The 17,296-nt window shown below is 28.1% G+C and overlaps 1 protein-coding gene across 1 annotated transcript in view; it reads left to right on the plus strand.

The window, feature by feature from the left end:
* Nucleotides 1-16,793, plus strand: part of cdm (importin-13-like protein cdm) — a 73,933-nt gene extending 57,140 nt beyond the window's left edge. The window contains exons 15-17 of the mRNA XM_075379490.1: nt 5,929-6,084; nt 6,267-6,441; nt 9,781-16,793. Of these exons, the coding sequence (XP_075235605.1) occupies nt 5,929-6,084; nt 6,267-6,441; nt 9,781-9,907 (458 nt within the window). The 3' untranslated portion in view covers nt 9,908-16,793. The remainder of the gene's footprint in view (nt 1-5,928; nt 6,085-6,266; nt 6,442-9,780) is intronic.
* Nucleotides 16,794-17,296: the final 503 nt, after the last annotated feature.

Here is a 17,296-nt window from a genome sequence, read left to right on the forward strand (position 1 = left end):
ACTAATTTGTTAATACTTTATTGTTACATTGTTAATACCTTATTGATAGTATTTTTCTGTATTTTATTCCTGTCGCTTATTGAGCAGAGGCAATGCATGTAATTAATTCTTTCTTGTCAAAAAGGGCTCATTAATTTTTTTTAATTCTGGTTCAGGTGAGCATTGCTTATAACTGTTGTTTTATCACAAAACTTGTAGGATCACTGTTTAGATCATTAATGTTTCGTTGTGGGTTTTTTTTTCAAAAATATCAATAATGATATGTATGTGACTGTGTTTGGGTGTGAATACTACAGGAGGAGCTTGATATATCACTTGATGGAAGTGGTGTAGTATAAATCCCAAAAAGTTAAAATATGATTATTGTAATGAGGAAACAAGTGTTATTTTTGGGTTACTTTGCTGTTTTCGATTTGTCTATTTAATTTTATTTTGCCCAGTAGTCATTGAGGTAAATAGTCATTAGGATATTTGTAGACTATTTCAATTTCATTTTATGAAATTCAGCTGCAGTTGGCATGATTAATTAAATGTGAATGCATTTAAATTTCACTGATTGTATGTGTGTGTGTGCGTGCGCGCAAATTAACATACCGTTGTTCTCAGGATTTTTTTTTAATTATTAATTTTTGTAGTCAAGTTTTTTATTTCCTATGCTAAAAGTTAATTTTAAATAGCTATCTGAGCAGTTCAATTTAGAAATTATTCGACTTTCTCTCATCAATAATTAGGTCTAAAGTTGTCATTACAGCTCCACAGTAAATTAACCAAACTCCACAGTAATTGTGGAGTTTGTCTAATTTAAAACAAATTTTTTTCCAATCAAATTCAATCTTCCTTGAATCTGCCTATCAATTTCTGTAAGCTCTGATTTAATCATTGCTCAAAAAATGAAAGTGATTATACCACCAAGGTTCCTGGGCATTCTCTTTTCATTATCAGGGACAGTCTCCAGTTTCACATTTTCTATGGGCCATATTTCTTCTTTTATACAACTCGTACACCCATTTGAATTTAATTTCTTTACTCTTCTATCTTAACTTTTATGTCTATTGAAACAACTCTGTAATTGGTTTATATCTAACTTAAAAATTTTGCATTAGGCTTCAGCATTGTTCCCAAATATCTATTTTCAGTGTTGTCAACTTATCCTTTTTTTGTTGCTTCTCACACCACTAAACGTTACAATGCAGTGTTTTAATTTGGTGGTAATATTCATGGAAACACTTAAGCTCTATCACTTAAAAATACAGTAGTTTTATTATAAAATTCCCTTTTTGTCTTTTGTTTATAAGTTGCAAGCTGATAAGCATGTTTACTGGCAACATTCTTAGCTGATTTCAGTGTTGCTCTATTTATATGTAGTTAATTTTCATTTTGCTGTGAATTCTTTAAATTTTTATTTATGTTTATTTTATTAGTGATACATGTGTTTTTATTTTTTTATTTATTATAGATTCATTAAATGAATGATATATTAAGCATATTATGAGGGAAAGTCAAAAAGTAGAGTTATTTTTATTTGCTTCCATGAAAATTCTTGTTTCATTTCAAAAGACAAAAATACGTATTATTCAACACTGATTATTCTGAAGTAAATTATAAATTCACATCATCTGTTAGTTGAAAGTATTTTTCAATTGTTTTTATTTAAAATTCAAGTTTTTTTGTTCAATTACACCAATGATGAAATGTGAGCTGTGCTATGTTTTCTCAATTCAGAAGGAATAAAATTAGCAGAGATTTTTGTAGAATGTATCAGCAGTATAGGGAGAATTGTTTGAGAGGAAATAGAATCTACGACGAACAGATTGATTGTTTTAAAAAGGACAGGATTTATCTCTGTAATGAATAATGAAAAGGAAGGCCTTCTACTTCAATAAATACTGATAATATTGAAGCAGTTAAACAACTATTTCACAATAATCAATGAATTAGAGTTGATAAAGTTGCAAGTGAATTAAATACTAACCCTTTAATCTTTTGAAAGTCTGCTTGTTGAGTTATACATCAACTGACAGACATTCACAAAAAGAATCATTTAAAAATTTTCAGAAGCTTTTGAAACTTAGATATGGATATATTACTTTGAACCCAAGAGCAAATGATCCTTCATCTGCTGTGACAAAAAATCCATAATCCATTTACTTGCAGAAAAATTGATCATATCTTGGGATGTAAAAGAACCAGTTTTTATCCACCAAAAAACAGTGAGTAGTTGAAACAGTAAGTAGTGAAAACCACTGTGAGCTACTATGATGGCTGAACTGTATAGTAAACCTGCAAAAAGTGTGATTTTTGTTGCTTCAGGATAATTCATAATTTTATATGGTCAACATAACAATATTTTTCCTTCAACATCTTGGTTTTAAGCTGCTGGACCACCCACCATACAATCCTGACCTGTTTGTAAGAATTTTCATCTTTTTACTGCATTGAAAGAAGCAGTATTTGAGAATCATTTTTATTCTAATGTTGGTTGTAGAAGCAGTGCAAAATTCATTACACACCGGACTTCAGTGTTTCCTCCAAGAAGGGATCCAAAAGTATGTTAAAAGATGGATTAAGTGCAGAGAAGTGGAGGGAATTATACTTAAAAATAAGCATATTTCATTTATGTAACATAAATAAAAATTATTTTATTTTACTCTTTGACTTATCCTCACATATAAGACCCAAAATCAGAATTTTTTTATGCAAATGAAGATTCCAGAAATACAGTCTCTTTTAAAAAACCAGCAGATATTTGAATGATTTGTAAAAGTTGCCAGAATTAATACAATCATGTTACAAGAAAATGGTACTTCTTTCAGGATTTGTTGTGACAGTTTAGAGCACCATTAATAAATTAAAATATGAAAGAATGCAATTTTAATGTAATATTATTCTTTAATTATTTAACTGATGATGATGCTACTACTGCTACTGTAACAGAAAGTATTCTGCTGTGTATTTAGTAGTTAATAAATATAAATAAATTTTAAAAAAAGTCAGCAGAAATTGTATACTTTCCCGGGTACACCAGTTGAAGTTGCGCAGTTGATCTTTGAAAAAACCTTCTTCAAACATTTTAAGCTCTATTTGTATCTTTACGATAAAATAATTCTTTCTTATTGAAAAACAATCAAAATTATGAATCTTTTTTTTAAAAAAAAAGAAGAAATTAAAGGTTTAAAAATATTATTAAAATTAATTTTAAATAAATTAAAATTTTAATCTAAAAAAACCTTTTTTAATTTGTGATTTCTCCCATTAGGGGAAGGGTATTAAGTTACTTTAGAGTGACTATTGTGTAGCAAAATATGTGTTAAACAATAGAAATTTGAAATTGCAAAAAAAATTTCATTTTGGGGGCTCCCATACTTAAAGGAAAGCAATCAAATGTAATTAATTTTTAAGAAAATAATACTATCATTTTTTTAAGGAGGGGTAAATATTAAATAAAAATTTGTAAACTTGATTAAAAAAAAAACTTCATCGTTTGTAACAAAAATAATTTACTAATGTGGACCAGTAAAAATTTGAAATTTTCCTGCCCCTTATTCCAATATTTGAAAAAAATGTTGTATATTCTCCTTCCCCCCCTGATGGTAGTACCTGTCTACCAAGTTTGAAGAAAATTGTTCAACAGTGTCCAAATTCTAAGACCAAATACTGTTAAACATGAGACTGATGTGAAAAAAAATGTTGCTTACCATTTTAGTCATGTTTAGTGTTGTCTCCTTCAAAGTAGTTCCTCTCTGATTACACATACTTATTCCAGCGCTTCTGCCATTGATGGTAACATTTGTGGAACTCATCTTCTGTAATATCCTCCAAGACCCTCATCACAGCTTTTTGGACATCTTTTGTTGTTTTAAAATTGTGTCCCTTGACTGCCATTTTGACTCTTGGAAATAGAAAAAAGTCGCACGGAGCGATATCTGGTGAATAAGGTGGCTGTGGTAGTACTGAAATTTGCATTGAGGTTAAAAATTGCTATACTGACAGAGCAGTATGGGATGGCGCATTATCGTGATGCAGAATCCAATTATCAGCAATGTTGGCATGGACACGAAGAACTCGTTTACGAAGTCTTTCTAAAATTTCTTTGTAGAAATATTGGTTAACTGTTTGTCCAGGAGGCACTCACTCTTTATGAACAATTCCCTTGGAATCGAAGAAGCACACAAGCATGCATTTCACTTTTGACTTTGACATGCGAGCTTTTTTTGGCCTGGGTGATCCGTTTGAGCACCATTGCGAACTTTGGCGTTTTGTCTCTGGATCGTATTGAAAAACCAACCTTCATCACCAGTGATAATATGGCTCAACAAATCTGGATTGATTTCCGTTTGCTCTAACAGATCGGCTGCCACATTTTTCCGTGTTTCTCGCTGTTGCTGTGTGATATTTTTGGGGACCATTTTTGCACAAATCTTTTTCATACCAAGATCTTCAGTTAATATTAGACAAACCGTTTCTCGATCGATGTTGAGTTCTTCTGCAATCATTTTCACGGATAATCTTCGATCAGATTGTACGATTTCACGCACCCTGGTCAAGTTGACATCTGTCCATGAGGTTGATGGTCGTCCACTGCGGTCTTCATCTTCAACATTCATTCTGCCTTCACTAAAAATTTTATGCCACCGAAAAACTTGAGCTCTTGTCATAACCTCCTCTCCAAAAGCCTTCTGAAGCTTACCATAAGTTGTAGTCATGTTTTCACCCAATTTAATGCAAAAAGAAATGGCGTACCGTTGCGCAATATTTTGCGGTTTCATTTCTGTGACGAGAGACACAAACACATGTTCAATTATTACAGCACAACTCACGACTGAGCAGTTGCATCAATGTGCCGCTTGGACTAGAAGAAGCTTGTAGACCAAGGTCAAAGATGGTGTGCCTACGCAAGCTGCAGGGTTGCCACATCTTGCAAAGAAAAACCAGTCTCATTACTTTATTGTCGCACCTAGTACATATATAAAATAGAATATTTTTTCCAAATTTTATATATATATAATTTATATATTATATATAGAGTGAGGAACATAAAACTGAACCCATAACGTAACCACTGCTGAATCGGTAGGTTATGTTGGAATAAAATTTTGTGAATGGTACCGATAAATTAAATAAGAGAAACATAAAATGTTATTTAAATGTTGCATTTATTTATCTTATTGTTACAAAAGATGTTCAAAATGACCATCTTGTACATCAATGCACCTTTCTACTCGATTGATCATATTGAGAATCAAGTCATTTCGATTTGTCTGTCTCCTTCAATTGTTACACAGTTGTAACAAACAGATCATTTTTGAAGATGTTATTTTAATTAAAGACATAGTGGGTTGTAGCAGTTGGCAACAGTGTTTACGAATGCAGTTTTGTGATGTTTTTAATTTACATCATTCTAGTATGGCAGTGAATTTGTGTTGTTAGAGTTTATGTTTACTAAATTTTTAAGTTTTTATTTTTTATTGTTTTTGTTGTTAATGTAATTGTAGAGTTATGTACCGACTGATGATGCGGGATTCTGTGAAAATCTACTATTGGTATTAGTTTTTTTAGGTTTATCTCTTATTGTGTTTGTTGGTTAAGTTGTCTTTTGAATTTTATATATTTACTTATATATATATATATATTTAAATTTATATATATATATATATATTTACTTATCTCTTATAAATTATAACATTTGAACTAGCTTCTAATAATACTAATATACCAGCTTCTGTTTTTTCCTTAATACCTGGGTCTACCCAACACTGTTTTTTTACAATGATTATGTTACCAAACATGTAATTATAGTAATGTTTATCACTGAGGGTTGGCTAGAATGTTATTTTCCGCTCTGTATAGAATTTAAGTTAGAAAATGTTTATTTAGTGCTAATATTTTCTGTTGGAAAGGAAAATTTTAACTTAGAACTTTTTATTTCAGCAATGAAAGCATTAATGTTACCAGAATTACCAACTGTTAGAGCTGCAGTTGGATTATTTACTGCAGTCATTTCACAAAGCCGAGAATATGATGCATTATTAATGTGTGTGCAAATTCACGGAGAGGAATTAGTTGAAAGGCTATTGAGATGTATTGGTAAGATAATTTATATTCATTTCTATTATTATCATCATCATTATTAAAATTAAATAATAATTTTATTTGTCAAGTATCAATTAATTATTGTAAACCAAATTTAATTAATTTTATTATTAAATTTATAAATAGGATTAGTTTATAAATACTGCTGATAAGGTTTTTTTTTATTTCTAATACAGGTGGTGAAGCTTCTCGAATAAATATTGAACCATTATCAGATATAATTTTGGTGTTAAATAAAAAACACTGTGATAACATATCAAGATGGCTTCCAGCTTTATTAGCAAGACCTGACTTTCCTTCTTCTCGTCCTTCAAATCAAACCAAAGCTCATTTTTCTAAAATGGTATTAAAGTAAGTTCTTTTTAAATCTAATTTCTTATAATGTTATTCAAATAAATATAATTTATTTATTTATGATAAAAATATGTAATTTGGTGTATATTCTTCCTTTTAAATTGTAATTGCTATTTGATACATATTTCTCGTTGTGTGATGGAATAGTATGTACAGTATTCAAATAACTTGTTAATATATACTTTTGATTTCTTCAGTTGTATTTGTATTAGTATTACAATAACATTTGATTAACAGGTATGATTTATAAGTATGAACACATGTTGTAATGATGGTTTTACCTAGTGCAGTTGTTCCTTGCATCATACTGTTACAGTTATTCTAGCAGTTTATTGCTGGTCCTATATTTCTATCAAGATCAACTCAACTGTCCTTTAACAAATACAGATGTTTAATTAATAATTTTTTTTTAAATGTAACCATCAACTTATTCTACATTATAATTTATATGAAGTTGTAATTCAAAAGCTATCTTAAGATTCCTAAGTTTCAGTTAATTTTTTTGCGGAAGTTGGCACACCTGCAATACTTAATGTCGACCAGTTTTAAACTATTGCCTACTATTTATCATGTTGTGAAAGTTTTATACTGTGCATTTCAAAATGAATATCATAATTTTAAAGCTATGTAATATTTCTCAAGTTTCATGTACATTAATTAATTTTACATGAAATGAAAGAGCAACTCAAACAGCTTTTTTAGCTGTGTGCAAGTTCATAAACTGATTCCTGTACCTTCTGCTTAAAAGCACTAGTAACAAAGATGGCAACCCCTTCCCCCCCCCCCCAATAGAAAGCATTCTGTGTTTTGCAGTTTCCTGACTGTGAATCTGTAATTACCATTCAACATGTGTTCCTTTTGAAGTTCCTTTGTGATACCCCGAGTGACAATATCATTCATAGATGTTATAAACAATTTAAAACCACTGGCTGTATTTGTAATGAGAAGAGTACAGGAAGACTGAGTATGTCCAAAGACAATGTTGAACGTGTAAGAGAGTCTTTTGTGCTTAGTCCTAGGAAATCCATTAGGAAGGCTAGCCATGAATTAGCAATTCCAGTGAGTCTGTGTGGAGGGGTTTAAGGAAATGCTTACAACTGAATCCGTATCATTTACAGCTGTTACAAGCTCTGAGGCTTACAGATTATGGTTTGCATGCTAGCTTCACAAATAAAATTGCGCACTGTGACAGTGAAGACTTTCTTTATTGTGTCATATTTAGTGACGAAACAATGTTTCATGTTAATGGAAAAGTAAACACTGATAGTGTGCTTATCTGGGAATCAGAAAAACCTCACAAAATATTGCAGTGTGAACAAGAGTGCTCAAAACTGATTGTTTTTTGTGCCATATCCTTATGGCAAGTTCATGGGCCATTCTTTTTCATGCAAGCAAGTGAGTCTAGAACGAACTATCTTGATATGCTATAACTATGGCTCTTTTCTCAACTACAATATGAACTACAGAATTTTTATTTGGCAACAAAATGGCACCTCCTCACTGGCATAAAGCTATATGTGATTGGTTGAATGAAATTCTTAGATTACAGGGCTTGTTTGCCATGGCCTCCACGTTTGCTCATTCTGACCCCGTGTAATTTTTTCTTTTGGGGTTTATAAAGGATCAAGTGTATGTGCCACTGTTATCAGCTGATCGACCTGACTTGAGACACGGGATTGAAGCGGCTGTCGCATCAGTTACTCCAGACTTGCTGAATAAAGTATGGGATGAACTCTCCAATCAGCTGGATGTGTGCTGTGTGACAAATGATGTTCACATTGAACACGTATAGGAAAAACTATTGTTCTTTCATTTCATGTATAATTTATCAATATAAGTAAAACTTAATAAATATTACATAATTTTAGAACCTCGATATTCATTTTGAAACACATGGTATTTTGAAATGAGCAAATTAATTAAGTTTCACTCGATTAATGTCAAATTCAAGCATTGATAGAATTTTTAGACTTTAAAAAATGTTAATTCATAGATAACTACTCATACGCACAGTGCTAATGGAATAAATGTTTAAAAAAGTATATATAATGTATAATGGTTTTTTTTTTACTGTTACAACATACAAAGCATGATTAAAATTTTTTCCTGGTGACCCTCAATTGGAAATTAGGAAAGGTTTTCGATTGGCATCTAGGATTTTAAATAAACATATCTTGTGCAGTTCTTGGTAAAACTATTTTACAAAGTTTAGGCTACAAAATAGATTTGTTCATGTTGAATACTACAGAAGTTAAAAGATCACAAACAAAAGTGTGCATTAGAATTTTTTATATGCTGTACAGTAGAAAGTGATGAATTTCTCGATTTCATTATTTCATAGGCAATCAAATGTGGAATGTAATATAACAATCTCTGGACAAAATGCTTGCAAGTTGGAAGCATCACTTTCAATCATCAAGAAAGCTATACATGCATAATCTGTTTGTGTTCAAATTGATGATTAAAGTCTTTTGGTTTGGTGTTCTTTTGATCAGTTACATTCATAATAAGGCTACATAAACTTAATGTGAATCAGTAGAAGTTTTACTATGCTATTCATAGTTGCTGGCCAAGGAAGTTGACATGGAGCATTATGTTATTCCATATACTGTAGCTGTGGTGTATTAGCTGGGAAAATTTGAATTTGATGTTTTAAGTCACTAGACCAGACAGCTGAGTACTTCTTCTACTCAAAAATTAAACTAATTTTTTAGTGGCCAGCAGCAACACATGAGTGAGTGATAATAAACTGAAAGACAAATTGTCAAGCAGTGGTTAAATAGATGGTGACAAAGAGTAATGATGAAGTTATTTTAAAGCTTATAAAGAAATTATATAATGTTATCAGTGATTATGTAGACCGGGTTGGTCAAGTGGTGAACGCGTCTTTCCAAATCAGCTGATTTTGGAACTTGAGAGTTCCAGCATTCAAGTCCTAGTAAAGGCAGTTACTTTTATATGGATTTGAATACTAGATCGTGGATACCGGTGTTTTTTGGTGGTTGGGTTTCAATTAATCACACATCTCAGGAATGGTCGAACTGAAACTGTGCAAGACTACATTCATCCTCTGAAGTAATACCTGAACGGTAATTCCCGGAGACTAAACAGGAAAATGAAAGAAAGAAAAAGGTTACAATATATAGCTTCTCTAAAATTAAAATAAAAATTTTATTATAGTATTTTCATATTAAAAACTTATTATTAGTTTTTATTTTCAAAATAACCATCTTAGATGGCATTTGATAATTTTTAAATGGCATTTATTTCCTAAATATTATGTATAGTTTCCTAAATATTATGTAAAATTTGGATATTTCATTTTTTGTTTTATAGAGAGCGTGTTAATAAACGTAAACTTCAAGAAATCGTTCGAGAATTTTCACTTGTGTGTCGTGGTCTAGTTAATACAGAATATGCAGCACAGACAAGCGCGTCACGAATTGCAACACCTGATCTTTAAAAAAAATTAAATATATAATCGTAGAATGTTAATAATTCTTCCAAATATTATCCATCCAGGTTATAATTATTATCATCATAGTTATTAAACCATTTATTTTCTTAGTTCCTTAATTATTCGTGTAAGTATTGTACTGTAATATATTGTACTGATCCATTTTTGTAAAAATATTTTTTTTAATACCTTGTAAATTTATGAATATTGTTTAGTGAGATATTGTATGATAAATTGTTATTATTTATTATTATTTAGAATCTAGTAAGTATTTTCCTATATAGTATACTATAGTTATTTGCATTTCTCTATAATTTTTATTATATTAAAATGATTACTTTATTTTTTGTTTGTTAATAAATAGCAGCCATTAATAAATAAATTTGGGAATTGTTCCTGCAGCACTTTTTTGTTTGTTGCTGCTGCTTTCTTGAATATTTAACTGTTTTCTTTAAATTCACGTATTTCAGACTGTGAGATTTATTGTTTTGGAATAAAAAATATATTGTACAAACATTTTGCATTAATCAATACATTTACTGGTTAATTGTATGGTTTAGTTATGAGCATGTAAGGCTTCTAAATAAGTTATGCCAGTTCGATTTCAAACTAGTTTATGGAATTTATTGCTTATAATTTAATTTTCTCTGTTAAGATTCAGAGCATACCATGCCCTAGGCTGTAACGATAAAAGTAAGGTGTAAAGATTGTACATTTGTGAAGTTAGACTGCAGTATAATAGATCATTGTAAAAGTAAAAAAACAACTATAACATTTCATTGAGGCTAACTGGAATACTATAGGGGGCTTGCAATTTGTTTCTCTATTGTAGAACGAGAAATATGTGTGCGAATGAATGCATTGTAGTCGATCTAAAGTATATCACTAATTGTTGGTAATTATCTTTGCACTAAACATCAATTCTTAACAAAGAAAGATGTGATTTCCCTCCTTTGTAATAATTAATGTGCTTAAACTCTCAATGATGTATGTGTTTAATTGTTACAGAATTGTTATGGTGTAGTCCAATCTCTACCTATAACTTCATGAGTTTACACACTATATTATTTTTGTGCAATCTAATTACAATTGTATTTCTAGTAATGAATGTTATAGTTAAAGACCTCATTTAAATTAAAAAATTATATATTCAATTAAGAGATAAAAACATAAGGTTATATTTTAATAAAATTAGTAATTAATTTATAATTGTATTAATAAATACAGTTACTTGTGATATTCAGTAATTTTAACTGCATAATAAAATTTTTCTCTTCAGTTTCAAATAAGATTGCAATTATAAATTGCAGGCAGTCATCAACTTATGTGTATTTAGTGTTTTTATAACTCAGTGATTTATAAATTTTATATATGCTTTTTTTAATTAACTTAATTAATTATATGTGTTTTTATTCTTGTTATTTCTTATTTTAAGTGTTGGTTTTCTTATACAAGCACTTTCTTTTATTAGATTATACCTTTATTGCTCAAATATGAACAAATTTTATTGTTATTGAATGAATGAAGTGTTGTGCTATTAGTATTAGTAATAAAAAACTAATTTTCATTATGATCGTCCTTTGTAGTCGATAATTAAAATGTTAATTAATTATTAACTTATTAAGTTTAATATGAACTATTATTCAAAATAGGTGATGGAAATTAAAAATCATTCTGTATTTTTTCTCAACCTTTTCTTTTCTTAATTAATTCAGCCCTTTCATGCAGAAAGGGCTGTTTTATTATAACATGCTGCAAATCACCTCATTATAGCTAACTTGTTTAAGGTTATTGTGAATTATTTACATTGATGTGTAATAAATTAATGTTAATGAATTTAAATGTATATAATTAGTAATAATAACTTTGTCAATGTATTAGTAAATTTATATAAATGTATCACTATGATATGACATTCAACATGTCACAGGATATTTTTATATATTGCTGTTTCCCATAAATAAATTGTAGATAAAGAGAGGTTGCTCTCTTTGTTTCCATGCCCCATTTGGTTTATTATCTTACACTTTACAAAAGAAAAACCATTGATTTTTATATAGATGCCCTCTGACCAAAAATAGTCAGTTCCCCTGTCAGTAATGAGAAGACATTAAAAAAGGTTTTTATTATTACATGTTTAATACTTATCACAAAAAGTTTTCAAAGTTTCATCCTTTTTCCATAATGAATTCGTGGCAGTGTTACTATCTGAATTACACATTTTTTCCTTTAAAGTTCTATCCCAATTTATAAAATCAACTGGGTTTTTAATTAAACAGTTAGATGCAATACCAATCATGTGTAATTGAAAAAATACCATGATTTTCCGGATGAAAATGTTGCTAGGTATATAATCACATGATTGTGATGACCATTTATTTGATTCTTAGAATTTTATCCATTCCAGATTTTGGTAGTCTTTTATCTTTGAAGAACATAGCGAGAAAGTATCCTCCCATCTTCCTGTCAAACACGTGCTTAGCTCAACAATAATATCTAAAGAGGTGATTCATCTGTTACACATTTATGATGATGAAATAAAATTCTTCTTTTTTTTGTCATCTCATGCTGAACAGGAATTTTTGATTCATAATTATGCGAGGATTTTCATTTGATCACTAAGCTATAGAAATGGAGATCTGCTTTACAATGAATAATTAAATTCCTCAGAAAATTTCATCCTTTTTCAAAATCATCTTGACGTATAACAATAATTTCAAATTGTTTAGAATTGTGCATAAATTTGTTTTAGATATTTTCACCCTTACAGAAGCATCTTTTGGTTGATGTTTTGAAGTCACTTTACTGATATCCCCACAACAAGTTGTTTTAAAGTGCAATTAGTTCTAGGCCTACATGATCAGGAAGCTGACCTTGAGTATTTTAAAATTTTACATTTAGTTTGTTAATGTTTACGACATGGCAGTGGAAGTTAGGAAATGTTACATGGGATTCTTCTTGGATAGCAGCAGTATCCTCATTATTTTTCCATAAATACTGAAATACTTTTATTTTTTCCACAAAAGTCTTCTTTTGTTAAATATATTCAAATACTGTTATTTTCAATACATTTACAAAAAAAAATGAATGAATCCAATTAAATGATAATAATTATATCAGCTGGATTTCTACTAACTGCTAAACCATAATTTCCCATCTGTTTAAGAATGTTGCAGAGTTAGATCTGCATTTAGGGTAGGGGAATTTAAACCCACTATGAATGTAACATTTTTCACCCATATTTTTTCGATTTTTAAACAAAGCTAAAAATTTATTAAGTTTTATTTTCATTAGTGTTGGTTGATTGATTTTATTTCCTAATCATAGCATAATGAAATAATAACTTGAGCATAATTTCTATATAAATAGGCTCTTCAACAGTGATAAATGTACAATCAAATTATAGAAATGCTTCGGAAATTATTTCAATTGTTTTGTAGATGTGGTTCATGAATTTTGTTGTTTGTGTTTTTCCATAACTTTCAGTGTGTTAATGTATATTGTTCTCATGTTTTATTAGAAATATAAGTTTTATATTTAAAAAGAAAAAATACATAATCCATTGAAAATTAAGTATGGTTTAAGTAAAATAATATATCACTGTAATTTTATCAATTTTCATAATGTGTCTATGCGTTTGTTTAAAATTCAGCAATGTCTGGATCAGACTGGATGTGATTCCTTTTTCTACTGTACTTATTGAACTTTAAGAATGGTTTTAAACATAGTCTCTTATCTAATTAGCGGTGTTATTGGTGAGCTATTAAACTTAAATCAATCACGTCATTCTTCATATAGTATTATTTTCAGTTCCCAGCTAAATCACATTTTGTTAGAGATAGCTGTAATTACAGCTGTTCGAGAGGTAGTAGTTCACTTGAATGAAATTTATAAAATAATGTAAATCAATCGAATTGCATTAATTGTTTTAAAGATGTCTAAAGATTTAATGAAAGAGTATCGTTTGTTTTTTTCTATGCAATTTTTCATAGTGATATATATTCTTATTTAGTAATAGAAGTATCTGTACATTTAATGAAAAGTTTAATGTGATAAAATTTAAATCAAATTAAGTTTTATAGAAATTCTTTTAATATTAAATGGGGGGATTGCTTCCACCATCCAAAAACAAATTCTTTTATGGGGTTCTGTTGTAGTAAAAATTTCATGGAATAAGAATTAAAACAAATAATTTTTGTTTAAATAATTGACAAAATGTAAAAAAAAAAATTTTTAATATTTATTGATTTCTGGTTTTTCCATTTTTATCAGATAATTTTGCAATCATTCATGTATATATATATATTATATATATATATTATTTTTCTAAAATCAATCCTTTCAAGACCACCTCTTCACAAATAATATAAGTTTAAATAGATATAAATCAACTTAATCCGCCCAAGTAGACGACTCTTATAAGACAACTCTTACCTTATTTGTATATTTATATAATTTTTCACAAAAGTACTTTCGCGTAATCCTGCATTGTCAGTCATGTGTAATATTTATAAAATTACATATTAAACATAAATTATTTAAATTAAAAATATAATTTTATAGATATTATACACAACTGATGATAAGAGTTGTCTTATATCTGTACCTGGGTGGATTAAGTTGAATTATATGTATATTCTAGATTAGTTTTTTGAGAATAAAAATAAAAAAGTATTATAAAATTTAAAAAAAATTATTATTATAAAAATTGCTTATGTATTGCTGAATAATGCAATCACAATAATAAATCAAACTTATTTATTATTTCCTTTATTAAAATGTGCTTGATCATTTTTAATTATTCGTTTAGGTAGCATAGCAGATGTGCTTATAATTTTCACTTAATTATTTGACTGTGTACAGAATACATTAGGCAGTTTTTATGAAAAATTAAATTTTAGGATTTTTTTATTCTGTGTAATATTAATATGATTATGAAATTATTTAATAAGAATGAAAAACCAGAAATCAAATCCGCAACCAAAAAAAAATATTGTGAAATTTGCCAACCATTTGGGCAATAATTATTTATTTATAAATAGAATAACATTATCAAAATGTTGAAGTTAGAAAAAAAAATGGAAAAGAAAAATTTGTATCCTCATAGTCAAATTTAATAAAATCTTACATATTCTGTTTACTACTGTATTGCCATGGGATTTTTTGATAAGAAAGAAATTAAAAACTACTATTGTTACTTATATTTCTCTCTCAGTGAAACTCTCTCTTTTTTAAAGTAATTTCATGTGTATGCTGTTCTGAATTAAGACAGAAACCAGAGGTTGAGTTAATGTATGTGGATAAATAATAAATTGTATTTTACCTTTTGATGTCAGAAACTGTGTTTCCACTGCAGTTATGAGTCATCAGTTTGCTGGCTACATTTTTGTAGCTCTTTGTAAACGGTTTTGCAAATACTTATTCATTCATTTTCATTTATTCTAGTTTACATACTATATTTATTTCATCAATGGCTCAGTAAACTCTTCTTAATATATATATTTTTTTTTAAATGGAATGTTTGTGAACAATGATGCTTTTAATATTATAATTTTTATTTTATTCAAAATATGATATCCCTTATGCATACATACAGAATACTACATATTTTAACTTAAGATATAGTATTCTAAAAACAAAAATAAAATCATATTATAGAAATAAGCAAGGCTTTACTAGATTTATATTTGCAAATATAAAAATAGATATATTTACAATAGCATAAAAGCTGTCATCATACATTTAATACAGTCTATTACTAGTACAATTAAATGTAAAATGAAAAATTTAGACTTAAATTTTTCTTTAAAAAAACTTTTAGTTTGATAATATCATTTGCATGTGTGTGCGCATGCACATTGTTGTGTTGAGTGCTTGGTGGGAAGTTCTGCTTTATTGATTTTATGTGAAATGTTGTTGAAGACATTGTCATGGGAATTCATTGTGTTAAATGTTTATTATTTTATTTCTTTGTATGCAATCAGATCGTGATGTAAACAGACAGAAAATGAAACTCTTTGTAACAAATTGTATCAATTGTGGCTTTACATTTCAATTAATTCTTGATTAATATTACAAGTGATGCAGTCCAGTCAAACCAGTGATCAACGTTGCAGTATGGTGAATACGATTGGTGAAATCGTCTTTAGTTACATTTGGTCTTAATCCTAAAAAAAAAAATTGTATTTTTTTTGTTTAGCATTAAAATGGGTTAGTTATTTAAATAAATTATATTTACCAACTTGATTTACTTTAAATAATATTTTAATTAAAGTTTTGGTGAATTACAGAACATAGTTTTAGAATTAAAGTATAATTAATTTTATTCAAAAATATTCCGATTTTGTAAGTACTTAGAATACATATTAGTAGAACAAAAGAGGTGGGAAGTATATAAAAAATTGTTATGGTCAATGATTCAGCCACCTCACAGTAATAGGTGAATATTCATCATATTCAAAAGTGAGATTATTTGTTGGCACAAAAAGTGCTGAATTAAGGAATGAAAATACTTATAGTTAAAGAAATCAGCTTTTATAAATCAACATTTCTTTTTATAAATATTTATCCATCTTACCTTTTAGCATGTATAAAAATATTGATTATGGATTTTTATTTAAAAAAAAAGAAATTTTTGTTGCTTATGAATTCTACTACATATGTATAAAAAACATATTGATGCAAATAACATCAATTGATCATAATTTTGAATTTTTTTTATACAAAATTCCCCTTTATACAAGAAATGGTTCATTTTAAATGAATTTAATTAAAATCAATTGAACTAAAATAAAATAGTTTAATAGTATTCCTCTGTAAATATTTTATAAATGGTATCAAACTTCAGAACTTAAAGATATTTTTATTTGTATCAAAGATGAGTAAAATTTTATGTAAGAAATAATTAAATATTGTTAGAATAAAATTATAACTGTAAAAAAAGAATCAAGATAATTGATATTGAAATTACATCAATTATCTTGATTATTTTTTTACAGTTATAATTTTATTCAGTGGAACTACTCCACTGTTATCATTTAATGTAGTAGTTATATTTAACTACATCTGGATTAAATGTATTACAAAGTATAGACTATTAAACTTTGCTATTTTTCTATGTTAAAAATTTTGCATGTTCTTTGTAAGGAATTTTTATTAAGTATACTAAATTTTAATAAATGTTTAAAAATATGTTACAAATTTCTTTCAGTTTTAATGTTTTTACAAATTATATTTTTTTAAATATATGTAAAGGCTCATCTAAATTTTTCTTATAAACTTTTAAATGTTTTTTCCCTGTAAGTATGAGTTTTATTAAAATGTTAAAATACTATAGGGAAAAAACCCCATCTCAAATAATTAAAAATAGTTTAAATATCTATTGTTTATGTACAT

Source organism: Lycorma delicatula, chromosome 12 (genome assembly GCF_047948215.1).
Source record: "Lycorma delicatula isolate Av1 chromosome 12, ASM4794821v1, whole genome shotgun sequence".
Classification (NCBI taxonomy): domain Eukaryota; kingdom Metazoa; phylum Arthropoda; class Insecta; order Hemiptera; family Fulgoridae; genus Lycorma; species Lycorma delicatula.